This window comes from Bombyx mandarina, chromosome 19, assembly GCF_030267445.1.
Source record: "Bombyx mandarina strain Sakado chromosome 19, ASM3026744v2".
Taxonomy (NCBI): domain Eukaryota; kingdom Metazoa; phylum Arthropoda; class Insecta; order Lepidoptera; family Bombycidae; genus Bombyx; species Bombyx mandarina.
Window position 1 is genome coordinate 5,411,492 of NC_143225.1, and position 19,320 is coordinate 5,430,811.

General features: G+C 34.1%; 2 protein-coding genes and 1 long non-coding RNA gene across 15 annotated transcripts; 2 read left to right on the forward strand and 1 right to left on the reverse strand.

Annotated features, from left to right (window-relative positions):
• Positions 1–2,356: 2,356 nt before the first annotated feature.
• Positions 2,357–13,471, forward strand: Grip75 (gamma-tubulin complex component 4). Of its 13 annotated transcripts, none has more exons than XM_089735089.1 (14): positions 2,361–2,564; positions 3,031–3,157; positions 3,273–3,570; positions 4,004–4,181; positions 5,455–5,660; positions 5,828–5,954; positions 6,528–6,684; positions 7,215–7,355; positions 8,293–8,467; positions 9,388–9,589; positions 10,020–10,183; positions 11,099–11,295; positions 11,386–11,463; positions 12,768–13,471. In XM_089735089.1, exons 1-12 carry the CDS (start codon positions 2,502–2,504, stop codon positions 11,259–11,261), a joined length of 2,001 nt encoding a protein of 666 aa, XP_089591215.1. In that variant the 5' UTR covers positions 2,361–2,501; the 3' UTR covers positions 11,262–11,295; positions 11,386–11,463; positions 12,768–13,471. The 13 variants fall into 13 exon arrangements, with proteins under 13 accessions (XP_089591216.1, XP_089591215.1, XP_089591217.1 ...); XM_089735091.1 differs by having other exon boundaries at positions 11,389–11,463; XM_089735095.1 differs by having other exon boundaries at positions 11,137–11,295; positions 11,389–11,463.
• Positions 13,472–14,306: 835 nt separating this feature from the next.
• On the reverse strand, positions 14,307–18,822 carry Art8 (Arginine methyltransferase 8). Its single transcript, XM_028173470.2, has 6 exons — positions 18,639–18,822; positions 18,332–18,568; positions 16,291–16,484; positions 15,555–15,766; positions 15,204–15,435; positions 14,307–14,467 (listed from the first exon to the last, which is right to left on the reverse strand). The coding sequence occupies exons 1-6, from the start codon at positions 18,690–18,692 to the stop codon at positions 14,356–14,358; spliced, it is 1,041 nt and encodes a 346-aa protein (XP_028029271.2). The 5' UTR covers positions 18,693–18,822; the 3' UTR covers positions 14,307–14,355.
• Positions 15,370–17,044, forward strand: LOC149500824 (uncharacterized). The gene is made up of 2 exons (XR_016324651.1): positions 15,370–16,113; positions 16,876–17,044. It is a non-coding gene; the product is annotated as an uncharacterized LOC149500824 (long non-coding RNA).
• Positions 18,823–19,320: the final 498 nt, after the last annotated feature.

The following is a 19,320-nucleotide window of genomic DNA, read 5'->3' on the forward strand; positions in this document are numbered from 1 at the left end:
ATTAAAATCATCTTCTCGTAGAATTTACAAAAGGTTATTTACAAAAATTTATATCAGTATTTTCATATATTACTAACTTACTAATTACAACTATTCAAACGTAATACTATAACTATAAGAACTAAACAACCTATTTTAATACAAAATTGGCATCAATTTAGTTCTTATGAACTATTTCAATTATTAATTTATCAATTATAAAGATATTTATAAAAAATTAAGATCCCTTGAGAGTTCACGTTCCTTGCTGAATCAGTTTCTCTTCTGAAACGGAGAAACAAAGTATCTTAAGTATGTAACAAATATTGAAAAAATACGACCATGAAAAATTTAGTGTTAATGTAATCTTACTTACAAATTAATATATTACATAACACGTTCTGGTTCAAATATAGTGCATCAATCGTTTCATGTTTCAGACATTTTAGTGCTCCTTATAATTTTTCCATAAAATTTTGTCATTATCAAACCTTTGTCTACAAAAATAAAAACATTATTTTATATTGGGTAGAAGGATGAACGTGGTCACAGGCCACTTGGTGTAACTTGGTTATCAAACACCAGGAAACAAAACGTGAATGCCATCATCTAACTTTGGATGTGAGATCAATTGTGCTGTATTTTATTTAAACAGGAAAGCATGACTGATTGATCATTCCAAAAAACTAGTTCGGGCCCACTTGACAATAAGCATATAATACGCTGAGTTGCAAAACATAAATACTTCCACCCACTCGAGACAATTTTATTATCTGAGGTGTGTGTGTGATAGTAAGAGACTTAATACCGACTGTTTTGATCAAAACTTAACATATATGATAGCTAGGCAGCAGAAATAGGAAGGACCATTAGTTGGTGCTAATTCATTTAATTATATTATGAATAATAATTCTGTTAGCAAATAATATACCGGGAAAATAGTGTAAACTCACCGTTATCAAGGCATCCGAAATAGCATTTCATTTTCGATCTTCGAGGCATGCTGATTTTTAATAATAAACATTCTGTAAGAAATGAAAATAGTTACACAGGCTTACGAAACGCTAACGAAGAAAAAAGTATTGGAGCCAAGTTATGTCTAAAGAGAATTCAAAACAGAATTTCTCAATGTCTAATCGTCTAATATTCTCATAAAGCTAAAAGTTGCTCTAAATTAATACTACAACGTAAAATAACTCACACCAAGACCAAAAAAAACGATTTAAAAAATTAAATCGTTACGACATTTTGAAAACTTTTTTTTTTTTTTTTGAGTTTGTTTTACGGCCCTGGAATTTTGAAAACTTCAAAGCAGTGTTTCCACTTACGTTTTTTTTAACACATTTTACCCTAGTTTCTTTTGAATTTACCCTAAAATTTCCTAGACTACTTTCGTAAATCCTTTATATAGAAAGCGTAAATAAAATACAGAAAATAAACCACAGCATATTATTTAATGTAAAATTATAAATAAAATAAAATAAAATAAAATAAAATAAAATAAAATGTAGGTATATATAATATAAACGCCCCCAGAAGATCATAGATCTATAGGATTAGAATTTTCAAGGAAGTCGACGCATTGCTTTTATATTCTTTTGCTGCACAACCTAACACTGTTCGGTTCTAAAATTGAGCAATTGTTTGCTGGCAAAGTTGGGAACTTTCTATGAAGCAAGCCGTTCAGGGTTTCATTAGAAAGCCTGTTTCTTTTGTCAGTTTTTAAATTTGAGAACACTGAATAATCTTTCCACCTCAGTCTTTGAAGAAGGAACTGCTAGCAAAAGTGAAATGACAATTACAAGGTTTTCGTAAATGAAATTACCATGATAATCTTTCATGGTACATGAAGTACCTGTATATTACAATACAAGTAAGTTCTGGTGACATCAACGAAAATAGGTAAATAAAAATTTGGCGGATTATACTTATTGGGATTCTGGGGAATCCCTAAGAAAAAGCAGTGGCTTAATCTATGATTTACTTTACTAGAGGGTTACTGTTGAATCAAACCTTTATAGTTTTTATACACAACTCTGTTTTATTCTTTTACTTGTCAACTCGACTTATTGTCATTCTCTCTCCATAAAATAAAATGTTCATTGTTTTACTTTAATTATCGTTTATTTTAAAATTCACAACAGTTACTAGTATAGGCTTTGCTTTTTACCCCGAAATATCCTAAATCCTGGTATTTTTTAAATTGTCTTTATCATCCAAAATATCAGCTATTTTTCCCTAAAAAAGGGAGAATTCCCTAAAAGTGGAAGCACTGCTTCAAAGAACGCTACATTTTTTATTGAGTCAGAACTCGTATCTGCCATCTAGTGAGTTTATTAGTTCATTAAGGCCAAAACGTTTCAAAAATGACCTCGCCGGTTCCTAAAGATGGCGCTAGTTGAATGTTCTTTTCCTTTGTATGGGAGTTGCACCCCCCTGGTACCTACCGATATTACCGTACTTTTAAAAACTTCACAAGTTTTGCTGGTCCATATGCTATTTAATTTATTTTTTGGTACACCATGATTCATGACGTACTGTTAATTCTTTGGGATTCATCTGAAAATGGTATCGAAAAAAAAGAGGTATGTACAAGTACATACTTTGGCCATTAAACTACTGTATTTATAATTTAATATGAAATAAAAAAAAAATTCAAAATTCAACTCAAATTCATTCATATATTTATCCTTTATTTAGTTTAATTCGTCATTAACTATGTGTGAACAAATTTTTGTATTGTGATAATGGCTTGCCTTTCAACAAGAAATTATAATTTAGATAAAATATATTATGAGTACAAATATACATAATATATATCTTAAATTTTTGGTTATTTGTGTTCTTAAAAAATATTTTAACAAATCTCAATGACAGATTAGTAACAAATTCAAAGCTTCAATATAAGTAATAACAACTGTATACTGTTTCATAATATTGAAAGCTAGATTACGTTTATATTAGACATATAATAAGGTTGGAAAATAGTATTAAATAAAAGTGATAAAATAACAGTTGTTCATATTGTCTTGTATTTTTTATTTCTTGCAGAACCTTGCATATGCGAATGAGGGTGATGTTGAAATCTATGGTAGAATAAGTGAGATAGCAAAGAGCCATCATAGAATCCAATCCTTTGTAGAAGAGACTGGATTCCAATCCCGAAAAGCTTTATCAGGTTTGAATAGTAACAGGTCTTTTCTGTAATAATTATTTACATTTAATGAAATTCTATTAGAATCAAATAGCATTTTATAACAAATTTGTAAAATAAACTTCAATATTAATTGCAGCAACAACACACAGTCACAGATATGGACTCTATACCCAAGCACTAAGTGAAGGCATCACTGAAGTCCTACTATCATATAAGAAAACACTTGTAGAAGTTGAATCTCTAGTAATAGGGAATCACAACTACACCTTATCATATGTCTACAGTTACATTGAGAAATATCAAGGTCTTTTCAATACATTGAACAGAATTATAACAACTATTAAAGAAAGGAGATTAATGGGTTGTCAGATATTGAGTTTAATTCATCAATATATTTTAAGTGGCAACAAGTCAATTCATGATGCCGTTTTAAAGTAAGTTTTCAAGTATTCAGATATTTACAGTGATATAGACTTTAAACTATTTCAGTATTTACAGACTACTAAGTATTTTTAAAGAAAACCTCTAAATTTTGTTAATTTAATTTGTGGTCATATTAATTTTTAAATAATTGTAATCTTGTTAATCTTGCATTTATTGTTGTCTTATATTATTTTCATCTTTAACCATTAAAACTGAAAATGATTTCAAATGTCTGAAACAAGATAATGACAATGCATGTGTTTAACAATATAAACAGTTTTAATTTAGGATATAACATACTAAAGGCAATGACAATACTGGAAATGCTTATTTAGAAGATGTGTGTACTGTTGATTTATTTTTCATTATTTATACATTTAAAAAATTAGACACCAAAAAGGAACTCTGTTAGTTTATATTTAAAAGTAATTTTAAACATTACAGAATATTTACAAGTGTGAACAAAGTATTCATACATCAACTATGTACTTGGCTTCTTTATGGGGAATTAAAGGATGTGTATCAAGAGTTCTTCATATCAAAAAGAAAAGATGACTCGTCAGAAACTTTATTGTCAACACCATCTTCTTCTAATGTCTGTGACAAAACTCTTGTTTCTACAGTAAGATTTTTTGTTTATATATTTAGTAAAGATATGAATAAAGATAATAATATATAAGGTAATTATGTACATAGGGTAAATATGAAAATATATAAAGTAATTATAGTGGCTTAAGATAACACAAAATGGTAGAGTAACAATTATTTACATGACTATATTTTCATTTATGTCTTCAATAAGTGAGCCCCATTTATAAATAAACATGTTATTTACATCATATTTATCTTAGGACCCCAATGTGTGATATTAAGTACAGTCAAACCTGGATAAGTGAGAGTTCAAGGGAGCACAATCTCATTCTCGCTTATAGAGGTTTCTCACTAACCCGAGTTTCTCGCTAATGCTCCCTCTAAAATTCATTTCGCGATTTTCCGAATTCAAATGAAATCACTATTTTAAGTTTATCACTTAAAGACAGTACTGTAACTTTCCGTTTTTTGACATGATGCAGAATAGAATTTTCCTTCGCAATTGATTAACGATAAGCTGAGTAAGTCCGACAAACAGGACGCGTATCCATTCGAAAAGAATGTGACAAAATAACGTTATTTAGTTCCACGAAATAGAATAGGTTCAATATTGACGAGAAAACAATACAAAAATAACGGTAGGAAGTTCCATGAAAGTTAAGGATGAGTCATAAAATAGCAGATGTTAAATTTGTAATTTGTTTTGTCATTTGTTCCTCCTAATAATATAAATAAATAAAGCTCGACTGTCGCTTATAGAGTTATAGATAAGTAGCAGTCTCACTTACGGAGGTCCATAAGAGAAAAACGACTCTCTCTTACAGAGGTTTCTGTTTCTCGCTAATAGAGGTTTTGGGAGCTTAAAATGACGGGTCCTGGTTATTACTCTCACTCATAGAGTTTTCTCACTTATCCAGTTCTCACTTACCCAGGTTTGACTGTAGTTACTCGAGCCCTTAGACATCATAATGTGAATGCTACAGCCACCTTTGAGACATGAAATCGGAAGTTTCAATTTTATTGTCTGCAGGACTGTTTCAAGATAAAAGGTATGATAGTACCTACCTGTATGAGTACAATATGCCGTACCATAAGTACACGGCGATCTCACTACTATGATATAATACCCGGAGAATGCTTCTACCTATTCATAGTATCCTTTTACGACACTAACAGAAAGTGATAGGTAGAATGACCAGTCAGCTTCTTTTATTACAATAGAGACTTGCATGTTACTAGCCATCAGGTGAGACAGGAGTATCCATACCTATCTTACTAAGTAATATAAAAATATTTTATTTCAGTTGCAGGAGACATTAGGTTGCGGTTACACACTCAATCCAACACTGATACCACATTTTATGCCACTGTCACTAGCACAAGAAATTTTGTTTATCGGAAAAACTGTAATACTTTTCGATTTAGATCCAAAAAAAGTAAAAAAACACAGTGGCTTCGCTTCAAGCAGACCGATGTTGCCTTTGAAAAAATATGGAATTGAGTCTAGGAGGTAAAGAAATTACAATGTTATTATGAATATAGATGGTGACAGTGGGGGTGAGGTCACACTAACTATAATTAACAATAACGTGTACGAATACTTCATTATTTTTTGTTTTACTTGTGCATTTGAATTCTTAAGAAAACCAAGCACATATTTTATAATAAATTACGCAGGTTTACAATTTGGGAGGACAAAGAATCAGAATTTCATGAGAAACTACAAAAACTTAAAGATCCAGATAATTTTGAAGTTCATAATCTGAGAAGTGTTATAAGGGAGATTAAAGAATGTGTAACTAAGGTAACATTGTTTTGTTGTTAGTTGATGTTTAAATAAACTTTTATTAGTCTTTATATTGATTAATAGAGATGTTTCTAAAAATACTCTCATATTAGAATTGTTTTTGCAAAAAGAACATAGATATTAATTGTAAAATTACATAGCATTTGTTTTTTTTAAAGTGGGACCGAGGACAAATGGAAACATATCGCTGTATCTTTCACTGAACATTAATAGTAGATGTGCACTATGTATAATTTGTTTATCATTTGGCAATAAGCATACCACCAGTACAAGTTTATGGCAAATTCATTCTTGAGTGAATGATTTTTTTGCTGTTTTATATTTTGGATGACATAACTTATTTTCATTATTCTATGTTATTGACAAAAATATTTTAAATTACAAATCATCTGGTTGATACCTGCTCATAGACTAACCAAAGTCAACACCACCAATCTAATATGTAAGTTAGAATTGGCAGTGCATACAGGCTGTGATTGCTCAGTGCAGAAAAGTATGCAGGAAATTGCTTAAGAGCATAGCACAATGATACCTGTTTGATTATTTAACACAAGATCTATTTTTTTATAGCATTTGTGGACAGTGGCAGTCGAAGAAGCCCAATTGATACATGAGTTGAAGCTAATGAAAGATTTCTATCTACTTGGCCGGGGCGAATTGTTTCTGGAATTATTAAGACTCACGGCACATATGCTGGACAAACCGACGATTCGCACGTCAAGTAGAGGTGACCATCATGAAGTTCTTGTAGTCTGTTATTTAGGATTATTAAGTTTTTTTTACCTAATACATTATCATGAATATTTCACATTGAAGGGCTTAAGCTGGGATTTTTAGCGATACCAGAAACAAATTAAAGGCAGTCAGAAGTACAGTACCATGTTTACCAACTATCTTTAACATGGTGACTGGCCTGACAGGGAATCCCAGTTTTGACTCGGTGGTACCGCCTGTCAGGGCTTGTAACCACTCGACCAACGACGCCCTTGTGTATTCAATACTACAATGTCGACAATTTTTGCTTCATAAGTGATTTTTAGATGACCTTAAGTTGTCATTACCGTTCACACTAGCTTTCAGTCTAGGTGATGAGTTATGCAACGGAGTCTTAGACCTCATGTGCTACCTTTGGTCTTCGTACTTCACAACGCAATAATAATTATATAATGTTTACAAGTGTTTAATGTCACCCGTCATAGTACCAACTGGAGTTTGTAATGTGTGTCATAGTGGCTATTGTTTTCTTTCATTTTTCAGACATGAACCAGGCTTTTCAAATGGCGGCACGCTCCGTTTTCCTAAGTAATAATACTGATATAGAAAAGTTTAGTTTCGAGCTACCTTATGTTAAACCGAACATATCAGGGAATTCGTCGATTGACGAAGACTACAGTACCGGTGAGATTCTTGTAAAATCTTAACAGCGTCAATATCGTCTTTTCTAAGGTTGTAACAAGCCTTACGTGTGCTTAAAAATGCTTTTACCGCATTTTCTTCGGTTTTAGTGAGTATTGTACAATTTAAATTGCTTTTAATTTACTTTTTAAAATACTTGTAATTTTATTATATCCGAATAATTTCGAGTGTGAAACCGTCCTAACGCAAGATGGACTCGTTTGCCTAAAATAAGTTAAAACTAATAAGTAATACATAATCATCATCAATAAATAAAAAGTAAACTTTGTCTATTTTTTTTCTATTATGAGACGACTTTTATACCTTTGATGTTAAGCAGGTAAGGTAGTCTTTACGCGAATGCCATTATCCACTTTAAAACAAGTTTGGAGCTTTAATTGCATTGCCACACCCTTCAGACAGAGATGCATAATTGCTTTACAGCAGAAATCTATATTATCTATATTAATATTATAAAGAGGCAAGATTTGTTTGTTTATTAGTATTGAATAGGCTACGAAACTACTGAACCGATTTGAAAAATTCTTTCACTGTTTGGAAGCTACACTATTCCCGAGTGACATAGGTTATCTTTTTTGAAAAAAATTACGGATCCTACTAACACTTCAATAATGTAACCCAAGGTGTAAAAAAATTACCTAAAATATTCTTTACATCGCGTGCCCTGCGAAAACTACTGATGATAGAATAAAATAATGTACTACAACTTTGTAGAACACATTATTATTTACCAAAAGTGTTACGACAGCATATTTCTAACTATTATAGTTATGCCGCAATAAGTGTTCTTTTATTTGAAAAAATAAAACAACGTCAAATTTCGTTGAAATTTTTGTTAAAGACCCGAGCGGAGCCGGAGCGGGCCACTAGTAGGTAATATGATAACACGAGTGGCTAACTAATAATCATTAATAATTAGTTGCAGATGGATGGTCGAGTATAATCTTGAAATATGATTTCAAATGGCCGTTACATTTATTATTTACACCGGAAGTACTTGCCCGTTATAATGATATGTTTCGACTATTGCTCCGGCTAAAGAAAACCCAACATGATCTGCATTCGCTTTGGAAAACGTACAAACAGTCAGCGAGGTAAAAAAAATATTCTAAATGATGACGATGATTAAATGACCTTTGGTCTGAGGCCAGTAGTGTCATGAATGTGTCGACATGTGACTATAGTAGAATTATTTTGTCCTTGCAGTTTGGGTCATAAAACATAGCCCGGCTAGGGCGGTGAGCATGTTGCGCGGGCGCAACGCCATTATCGATAAAAACAAATGAGTATACACGGCGACGAGGTGGTATACGAAGGGTGGTGAGACATTGTTATGTTATGAGTCATTTGTTGTACCTACCTGCAAATTATAGTACATATGTCGAAGAGAAATGTGATTTTGTGCATTCGCTCTCTGAATTTCTTTAGTGATACAATGGCTACTCCTTTGTTTTGTACCAAAACGGCAGGATTTATTCAAATATTTTGCTTTTGGCAAAAATATACCAGCACAAGCACGTGTTATGTGTTAAAATTTTTCATTGAAATGAGAATAGATCGCGAAAAATTACAAAGTGTTAATTTCTGCCGTTCTCGTTAACTTGCTGCGGCGATATGTGGTGTAAGTGTTCGATTAGTGATTTTTTCTTTCATTTTTATCACTAACCCACAAAATGACAAAACTAAATACACTATCGATAACGCTTATCGACAACAATAATGCGCATCACTATGCCCGTCTATAAGACTCGTGAGTGGAAGAGAGAGCGAAATACTCGTTTCACCGCTCTGATTTTTTATGATCCAAACTGCACGGACAAAATAATTCTACTATAGTGCTGATAAAAACACATGTAACAGGTTACCCAGTATTATGGTGATCAGTTTTCTTTTAATTTATTTATCAATTAACTATTTTTAATTATTTTTTTCATATAATCCTATATAAATCGTATAAAGACGATGCTATAGAAATGAGTGATAATAAAGCTAAGAACTATTAATGTTTGCACAGTTTCTCGATGTCCCAACTACACAACAAACTGATGTTTCTAATGGACAACCTCCAACACTACATGCAAGCGGACGTATTAGAAACCAATTTCTCTCGTCTGATGGACGCTGTCAACAAGACAAACGACTTTGAGAAACTCAAGAAGGCTCACGCCACGTTCCTGGCTGATATATTGAGTCAGTCATTTTTGACTGTGACTTTGGTAAGTTTTGTTTTGTATCAGTTTCTTTTTTTTTGCTATAAGACCAGGAAAGTTGACGATACCCCAATTACAAGTATTTTAAATTAACAATGTTACAAGTCCTTTTAAAAACTCTAAAATGGGTATTAACCCTCTGAGCGCGAACCGTCGATATATCGACTTTATTAAAGCACGTAAAGCGCAGGCCGTTGGAATATCGAGTATTGCTCAGTTTTATTGTAAGTATTAGGTATCTACCTGCACAGGCGTGTCTTAGGGCCCGCTTGTATAACGTTTTTAATAAGGTTAATAACATTTATAATTAACCTTTTTTTTAAGATATTATTCTATAAGGTACTTTTTTTTCACAAAATCCTTTAGCAATTTCTGCAAAGTATGTGTAAAATAAGTTCAGTACTAAAAAGGTTAAATTGTTCCTATAATTTTTCAGTCGTCAGATAGCGATTGTTCGGGAGATCCCGCCGATACATTAAATAACCCGGTGTTCTGTAACATTATGGAACTACTGAAATTGTGTCATTCATTCTGCAGTATGAGTGAGATAGCAAACGATAGGGAAGCTGAAGATTATTACATAAAAGGATATTCTGAAAGGTATGATATGTCTTTCTATCATTACTAACTTTTGCCCGCGACTTCGCGTGGAATAGTTCACAAATAATGCTTTATTTTAGAACAAATTTGGTTAGCATAAAAAACGTTATAGTGAACCAACCTTAACATATAGATATATGCTGTCCCGGACTTTTTTTTAGATCTTTTAAAAGGGAACAATTCCGTCATACATTATTTTAGCGTAACTTTAACCGTTTCTGCATTGGTGCTCCGCTTGTATTAGTCTTAGTGTGATGTTACATAGCCTTCCTCGATAAATGGGCTATCTAAAACTGAAAGAATTTTTCAAATCGAACCAGTAGTTCCTGAGATTAGCGCGTTCAAATAAACAAACTCTTCAGCTTTATAATATTAGTATAGATTAGATTAGAATAGTGTACATTGACAAAATTGAAGAAAAAAAGGCATGTGTGTATTGTGTTCACAGTAAAATTTCAGTGTGCATTTCACAACACAATTCAAAACAATTCTGCCTGTTTTTGCCACGTAACCGTCATGCGCTCCGATTCGAAGGGTGGGACATGCGCTATACATTTGAGGCTTCGACCTCATGCCTTAGGACGGGTGGCGACCTTCAAGTCCTAATTTGTCGACGTCCAGATAACCAGGAGACAGAGTTCGTTCTGGCCCCAACGGCCATCCGTTCTACGAGCAATGTGTCCTGCCCAGTGCCACTTCAATTTCGCAATCCTTTGGGCTATGTCGGTTACCATGGTTTTCCAGCGAATCTCCTCATTTCTGATTTGATCCGGGGAAATTCCGAGCATAGCGCTCTCCATTGCTCTTTGGGTGACCTTGAGCCGTCTCGTAGGGCCTATTGTGAGCGACCACGTCTCAGTGCCGCGTACAGTGCACGTATAGTGTGTATGAATCCTTAATTAATATACTTTCTAGGTTCAACAAATTAGTGAAGCAACTAATGCAACTTCTAGTGTCGCTACGAGATCGTCCGTGCGGCGTTTACTTAGCGAGACTTCTGATGAGACTCGACTACAACCGGTGGCTCAGTAGAGAGGCGCAGTTAACGCAATCTGTAACAAACATGTTAAGATACTGATGAGGGCTTACTTACCACCCTCAACATCGGAACGGTAAGTTTAGTTGGATTCGTTTGCAGTTTAACGTTAACTCTTTACCTCTTAGAGCTTTTTTTAAACTCATTCGTGCTTCACTTGTTTTAGCAGGAGTTAAGAAAACTTAGTGTTTTATTATAAAGAAAACAAGATGAGGTTAATACAGTATCTATTTCGCATGTCACGGTGAGCATTTCTTCATAAGTGAGAATCGGTTTACCTATCAAACGAAAGAGTAGAGGTTTTTTTACATAAGGGTTTATCTCCAATATTCCACAAATATGACTCCCGGTAGCGTATTCCCATTTCCGTGTTCAGTATGAGGCAGTACTGCCATGAAAGACGCACGGGTTTGTCGCGCTAACTGCCTTGACAAATCCGTGTTCAATTCAGAGTGCGCGTCCTGGAGGATCCGTAATGACGTGTTTAGGTATGGTAATGGTAAACAGTCGACGTCGCTCTAAACCCGTCATTACGGATCCTCCCGACCCATTAACGGTGCTTTTAGGTACATACTACAAGCACCGGTCAACGTCCTCGCCGAACCCGTCGCAAGTACGAGTAAATTACGACGATTAATAATTTACGACGAGTAAATTAACCCATAGGCACATCCCACTGAGTTTCTCGCCGGATCTTCTCAGTGGGTCGCGATTCCGACCCGGTAGTAGATTCTGCGAGGCACTGCTCTTGCTACCACTTCGATAAAGCGGCACGACACGAGAACCCTCTCATCGTGGCCGCTGGTAACTACATTCCCGATCCTGCGGAGAGAATGGAAAGCAGTCGACGTCGCCCCAATCACGTCATCTCGGATCCTCCCGATCCACTAACGGTGCTTTTAGGTACCTCAAGCACCGGTCATCGTGCTTGTGGAACCCGTCGCTTGCGAAGAAGGGCTCGACGAGTAAATTAACCCTCAGACACAGCCCACTGAGTTTCTCACCGGATCTTCTCGTGGGTCGAGTGGGTCGCGTTTCCGATCCGGTGGTAGATTGAGCGAAGCACGGCTCTTGCTAGGGTTCGTGTTAGCAACGTCGTCAGGTTTGAGCCCCGTCAGCTCACCTACTAGTTAAGGTTACGCTGGAATAGCCTCTCAAGGCTACCAGCTTAGGTAGGAAAAAAAAAAAAAAACTTCCTAGGGCCAGTGTTAGCAACACTGCGGTTTGAGCACCGTGAGCTCACCTACGCGTCAAGAAGCTGAAATAGCCTCTCAAGGCTATCAGCATAGTTAGAGGGGAAAAAAAAACAATTGCGCACGGGTTTACAAGGAGTATGCGCATTGATTCAGCGAGACAAATCCGTGTTTGTTTGAAGGAATTTTAATTAATGGGCAAGAGTTTGGTATTGTATTGTAGGCAATCAACGTAAGTAGTAACATAAACAAAAATAAAGAAGTCATTTTATAAAATCATTTTTTTTTTTAGCAGGATGCTCATTATCAATATTACGAGTAGATGCAATATTATGAACACACCTTTTCTTTTCAGTTTCTGACTTGGCTGGTTGTTCTCGAATCGAATTTTTCCACTGCATAGCAGATCTCTTTCTTTGCGGCGAGCGATCGATTTTGGTTGTACATGAATTTTTCGAGATTTTCATCGAAAAAATTTTCAACCTACAAATGACATAATACTCGATGGAGTAAGAATAAGTAAGAGTTGTAAGAATGTTTGTATATGCAGCATTTGAATCATTTTCCAAGATATCAGTAATTATTTGCCACTGAACTTTAATATTTTGAACAGCACAGTCAAAGTTTTCATTGTTGATAGTTATACCGTTTTCAGCTCGATTTATTGGAAGTTCAAAAGTCTCTGGTATAGCAACATTTGGTGTAATGGAGCTAGCTGGGACTTTTTGGCGGGAACGCGAGGAGTGAAGTTGTGTGATTTGTTTTATTTTGTCTATTTAGTGTTTCTTCAGGTTTAAATGTGTAATAATGGTGGTTTATTAACTGTTTAATATCTGTGAAAGTGCACAAATGTGGGAAAATGAAACAAAGCTGCTGGACGTAAGTTCTCGGGCTCCTCCAAAAAGTCCACTGAAAAAATCTCAGTAAATGACCACCATTTTACTGCGATTATATTTCTTCCCATATCATCTCATTTCATTAAATTTCATCCCAGTTGATTAATGTCTCAAATTAATCATCTTCATTTCATTTCACTCCATATTATCATTTTTCATAAAATTAAGAATATAAAGTAAAATAAGACATGACTTAAAGGTCTTGGATACCAGGTCAGAAAATCTCTTAAAAAAAAAAAAAATGGAGCTAGCTGGATCTGAGTCAGCGTTGGCTGTATTCATTATTTGTGCTTGGTTCAGCCGTAACATCTTTATGGAATGACAGTGAAAACTGGTCACCCAGAGCTGATTTCGCAAATTGTTGACGATCATAGTCATTTAAATGTAGCGATGCGGTACAGTTCCATGTTTCCTTTCTAAAGCGCAAATATGTTTACAAAATCGACTCCCAGCACCATACAGACATCAGTTTTCTCTTTCACAAAGTAGGTATTGTCATACGCGAACTTCATGGCTTAGTCCCGTGTGTCGCCTTGAACACGTGTTTAAAAGAGCAGTTGGCGTTGCAAACCTGTGCGCGATTGGAGGAGGCGCACTCTGAATTTAACAAGAGTTTGTAAAGGCTGTTAGCGCGACAAAACCGCGCGTGTTGGATGGCAGTACTGCGTCATAGTGAACATGGAAATGGAAACACGCCTCCCGGTAGTAGGAGGGTTAAATTTTCATGTGATACGGTTTTTGGAGAATCCGTTATTAACAATCTTTATGATATTTATTAGATTGTAGAAATTCGAATGATTTTATAATATATAATGCTTTTGACTCATTAACATTTTGATATCTGAATTAATCGCTAAAGAGAAATGAAGCCATATTTTTATGTTTCAATCTAAAATAATTGCGTAAGTACATATCAGACCTTACTGTCACCCTGTGTACTTAAGTAATGTATGCCAAATTTATTATATATTAATGATTTTAAAATAAAACTTGTAACATACATGATTCTGATTTCATTTTATTTAATTTATAAAAACAGATTGTTGTTTAATGGGACTCCATGAATGCTTTAATCAGTATGCATTTAGTCATGTGACATGAGCATGGTTGTGGGTGATCGACAGCTTCTGGATCCAGTAATGTCATCTGTAAATTGTATCTGAAAGAAAAAATGTAAATTAATAGTATCACCATGATTTGATTCTTATTTAAAATTACGCTATTACATTTAGTTTGTTTTAATTTATTTTCAATATCGTTTTTATAAGTCATAATGAAAACAATTTGCATTTTTTCATCACAAAAGTTCTCAAAATATTTCTGTAGTAAAAACTAAACCTTTCTGGTGTGAATATCGTTAATGTGTGGAATACACTTTATGAAATTCGCGCGCCACTTGTGTTTATTTTTTATTTCTAAGATGGGTGGGCGAAATCACTGCCCGGCTATTGTTAAGTGGTTATCAGTGCCCATAGACATTAACCACGTCAATGCCGCCGCCCATCTTGAGACATGAATTCTAAGTTTCAGCTTTTACACTATAAAATCTGCCCCACTCTAAACTCAAACGCATTACTAGTTCATGGTAGAAATATACAGGGTGGTAACACCCCTATCGTATGATAATGGTATAGAATATAAAAGATTTTAACAACCACTACTAGTTAAGTTATGCTAGCAACTATAGACCAGAAAAAAAGAAACAAGCTGACATATATTAATATTAAGTATTAGATTACACAAAATGTTAAAATAACAATTGTTTTCAACCAATCATATTTGTTTTTACAGACTGAATGATCAAACTATGGTAGTCTAATTTTGATCCCTTTTTGTTTTTATCAGCTAAATATATACCTTAAAATATAATAAAAAATTAAGCCTTCTATTTTTACCTCCGGTTATGTTCTGTATCCCTTTTCATGCTAAGTTGGAAAGCTATTGGTTCTCCTTCTTCCACTTCCACTTCCTGTGGTAATACTATTGCTGTTTGTTTCCAGTGTGTTGCCAAACTATTTGGACTGGTGTCCAAAATTATACGATTCTCGTCTTTCGTTTCAGACATACTGGGAAAATTGCATTCGAACCATAGACACAAGCCTTCATAAGAACCAGATTTTTTAGCTCCTGAAATAGGGACTTTGACTCAATTACTGAATAACAAAATATAAAAAATTTGAATATTATACATTTAACTTAGATGTGTTATAATGGAAATAAATAAGCATTGTAAAAAGATTAAATACCAACAACATGCTGGATGCTGAATTCATTCAAATCAGATGCATTGTCTTCCCTCAAATTAATCCAGCAAAGTGCTACTTCATCACCAAGCAAATCCTTTTGCTGTATATTCAAAATTTCTGGTTTAGTGGATTTGTTTTTGCGAAGATGTTTAGCAAAAGCAGACATTGATACTCCATGCACATTGTTCCATTTGCTGTATAGTGAAGGTATACTGCAAGTAGAAACAGAAAGTATAATCGAGGAAGGTATAATTCGAAGGAGGGTGAATCTTTGGGATAATACACTAGCTTTTATTTATTTTGAACTATACAATAATGTTATCTACTAAGTTTAAACCCTGAGCGCAGGTACAAGTTTGTGTAGAGATACTAACGAATTGTTGATGTCATTTCAACAAGTGTTTCATCTTGACTTCTATGATAAAAAATAACACTGGAAATAGTTGAAGCCACAATATTAATAAACTTGAAAATTACTGGTGTTTTGAACCCATGCATACAGATTGGTATCATTGTGTTGACTTCTGTTGTAAAGCAGTTATACATTCCAGTGTGAAAGGTAAGATAACCATTGTATATTATTATTGAAAGTCATCATCATCATCATCAAATTAATGTCATGTCTCAAGGGGGTAAAGTCTATGGGCCCAGGTGGGCCTTAACTCATTAACCTGTTCATTTTATAAAAATTATAATGAAAAGAAAGTCATATTAGGATTTATACAATTTGCCTTACCTACATGGTGCAACATAAATAACAGCCGTTTCAGGAAACATTTCTCCCCCTTCCTTAAGAAATTTATCTCGAGCAATTAGCACTGAATCTAACATACCTTCATGTAATAGATAAAAACCCATCCATTCAGATACTATCACATCTACTTTTATGTTATTTGGTAATATTACATCTTCAACTTTACTGTGAATTATCTAGAAAAAAAAAAAATGATTTTAATTATTTATATCAGTCTGTAGTAAGTGGTTCTTGTACAATTGAAACTTCTAAAAATTGCCAGAACAAAGACATATGAAGTAAAAGGAGAAACCAACCAACTGACCGATACCAAAAGAAGAAACAGAAAGCCCTATGTCACATTGAAATGCTTAGACTAATGGAGATCTAACCCAAGATTTGGTTTTCAACTCATTTTTTTATTTCTTTTTTTATGAAGTTTTAACAAATAAATGGTTACATAGATGTCTACAATATACAAGAAGACATTACAATTGGAAGTTTTGGATTTAATAATTTGTGCTTCAATTCATAAATTTTTGGTAATTTTTTAGACATCTTTATGTTACTTTTTTATTGTACACACAGGTGAATGAGACTGCAGGCTCACAAGACCCTCTTCCTTCAGTGATTTTAAAAACTTATTCCATCAGATTAAAAATTATGAGCTTGTGTTAAATTTATATTTCTTTGGTAAGACTGTATCTGTCTGCGGCATTTGAACACTGATATATTATTAAAGTTGTATACAAGTAAACCTGGGTTCTTTTTTAACACTCTCACCGCCATACGGTCCGCCGGCGGGTCATATATTTTCGAGTTAGACACGCCATCAATATGTTGCAGTAAACGAGATTAGCAGGCCGTACGGGTCGCCGGCGCACCGTATGTTTCGCGCCAAAATATAACAAAATTTCTGTAACTACTTAAAACAATTTCGAGTCTGTCACGCCACACCTAATAATCAATCATTAGCCCGCCGGCGGCCCGCACGGCTTGCAACGGTCGCATTTTCGCGCGTTTTTCTTTAGATTACCATTACTTTCTTGTGCATTTCATCATTTGTGCGAAGTTTTTATCATTATGTCGGATTCAGTAGATGACTCAGACTACCAACCATCTACAGACATAGAATTCGGAATCATAAATAGGTGTTCTGATGATAAATCTTCAGAAGGAAGACACCATACATACAGATGCCAATACCAACATCCGTCAGAAGCGGCAAAAGGCTTGACAAGTCTATAAGCATGTGAAGTAAAAAAGAAAGTCAATACTTAGTTTGCCCTTCAAATTTCTAATTTTTCTTTTCCAGTAGTCTCCGAATGCTTTACAAACTTCCATAGCGCCATTATAAGGCAGTAATGTCATTTTTTATGAATAGAACTAAGTTCCTATCGTTTATAATGTATTTTTATTTGCTGTAATTAACCCTCTAGTAATCCTATAAATTTAAAGATACAGCAACATTTTTTTTTTTAAATTGTAGGTAAAAAAGTAAATTTTTCATCTGGCAGCTTCACTTTTCTGTAACAGCAGGCCATCCACTATAAAATTAATATGAAATCACGAGGTGGCAGCGGACCGCACGGCCTGCTAGTACAAATAAATAGTGAGTCCGCCAGCCGCCCGTATGGCCTGCTAAGCTCGTTGTCGATTTTTCACCACGGCCTGCACGGCTAGGTATAGTTGCGACCGCCGGCGGACCGCACGGCCTGGCCGCACCGACAAATTCTATATATAGGTGGCGGTGAAAGTGTTAAGCTACAACATTGTATCTCATTAATGTTTTCTATTTACTCGATTCAGTAGTTATGCATACACATATTTTAATGGTCATTGTTCGCAATCTTGCCATTGAGATCCTTAAAGACTGACCTTTATGCCCCCACAACAAAGTCTGTACAGTGTATTCAAACAAAATTAATTGTGTTACTATATGTCATTTCCACAGAACGATCAAAATGTTAAAAAATTGCTTCAAATAAAATGTGTACTACTGTTTGGTCTACAATAATAAAAATTTAATTTGGACAATACTAACTTCAATAACATTTTCGAAACCATTTTCTTTCACAATTTCTCTAGCTAAATTCGCTAAATTACTTGCTTCCACGGCATATACTTTTTTAGCATCTGCTTGGGCGCAGAAAACAGATAAAAGTCCTGTGCCACATCCAACATCCATTACTATTTTATCCTTGAAATAACATTTATTCCCTAATATCGCTTTCTTATAAGCTAGGTTTCTTGGTTCGTCTTCTAACATCAATGTATGCACCTGTTGAATTAGATAATATAAAAAATTATTCAGTAAAGTTAGTCTTTTTAGTTTTTTTTTATAGATTAACCTCTAAATCTTCGTAGCTGTTAAAGTAATTGTTCTGCACTTCTTCAGTTTCCATTTTACTTCTTCGCTTATCTTACGAACTAGACAAAATATTTAGTTTTTTATCAATGAAAAATAGATAGATAATCGAAAAACAAATAAAACAAAAATATTGATGTACGGATATCAATCCACAAACTAGTCTTTGCCATAGACTTTTTTGGTACAATTTTTCCTTATTAGGAAAGGCAAGGGGATCTAAGCCCATACAGCCTTTTGCCATAAATAAGACAATAAGACGTGTCATTAAGTGTACTATGATTCAAAGCTTTGATAGCTTTGCTTTGTTAAGCAACTAACTTCAATTTTCAAAAAACCTGCCAAAAAAAGTCTAGATTTAGCAGTGGTCTTATTTTTTATTCAAGTTTCATAACGGCTTATTGACGGTTTAAAATCTGTAAAAATGAAGCAAATTTACTGAATGAAGACTAGAGTTTTTCTAAAAAATCTAACAACTCTCCATGAATTTCCACTACTTAGAAGCTCCTAAATTTCATCTCGTTCAAAAACTATGGCACTATCTTATTTCACCACATTCACTTTAATTTAATTTAATTTATTCCGTTATAAATTTTATTTTATTCAGTTCCATTACACTTTTAATACAACAAACATTTAGGTTTTGTTTCAACATTTTATAGGGT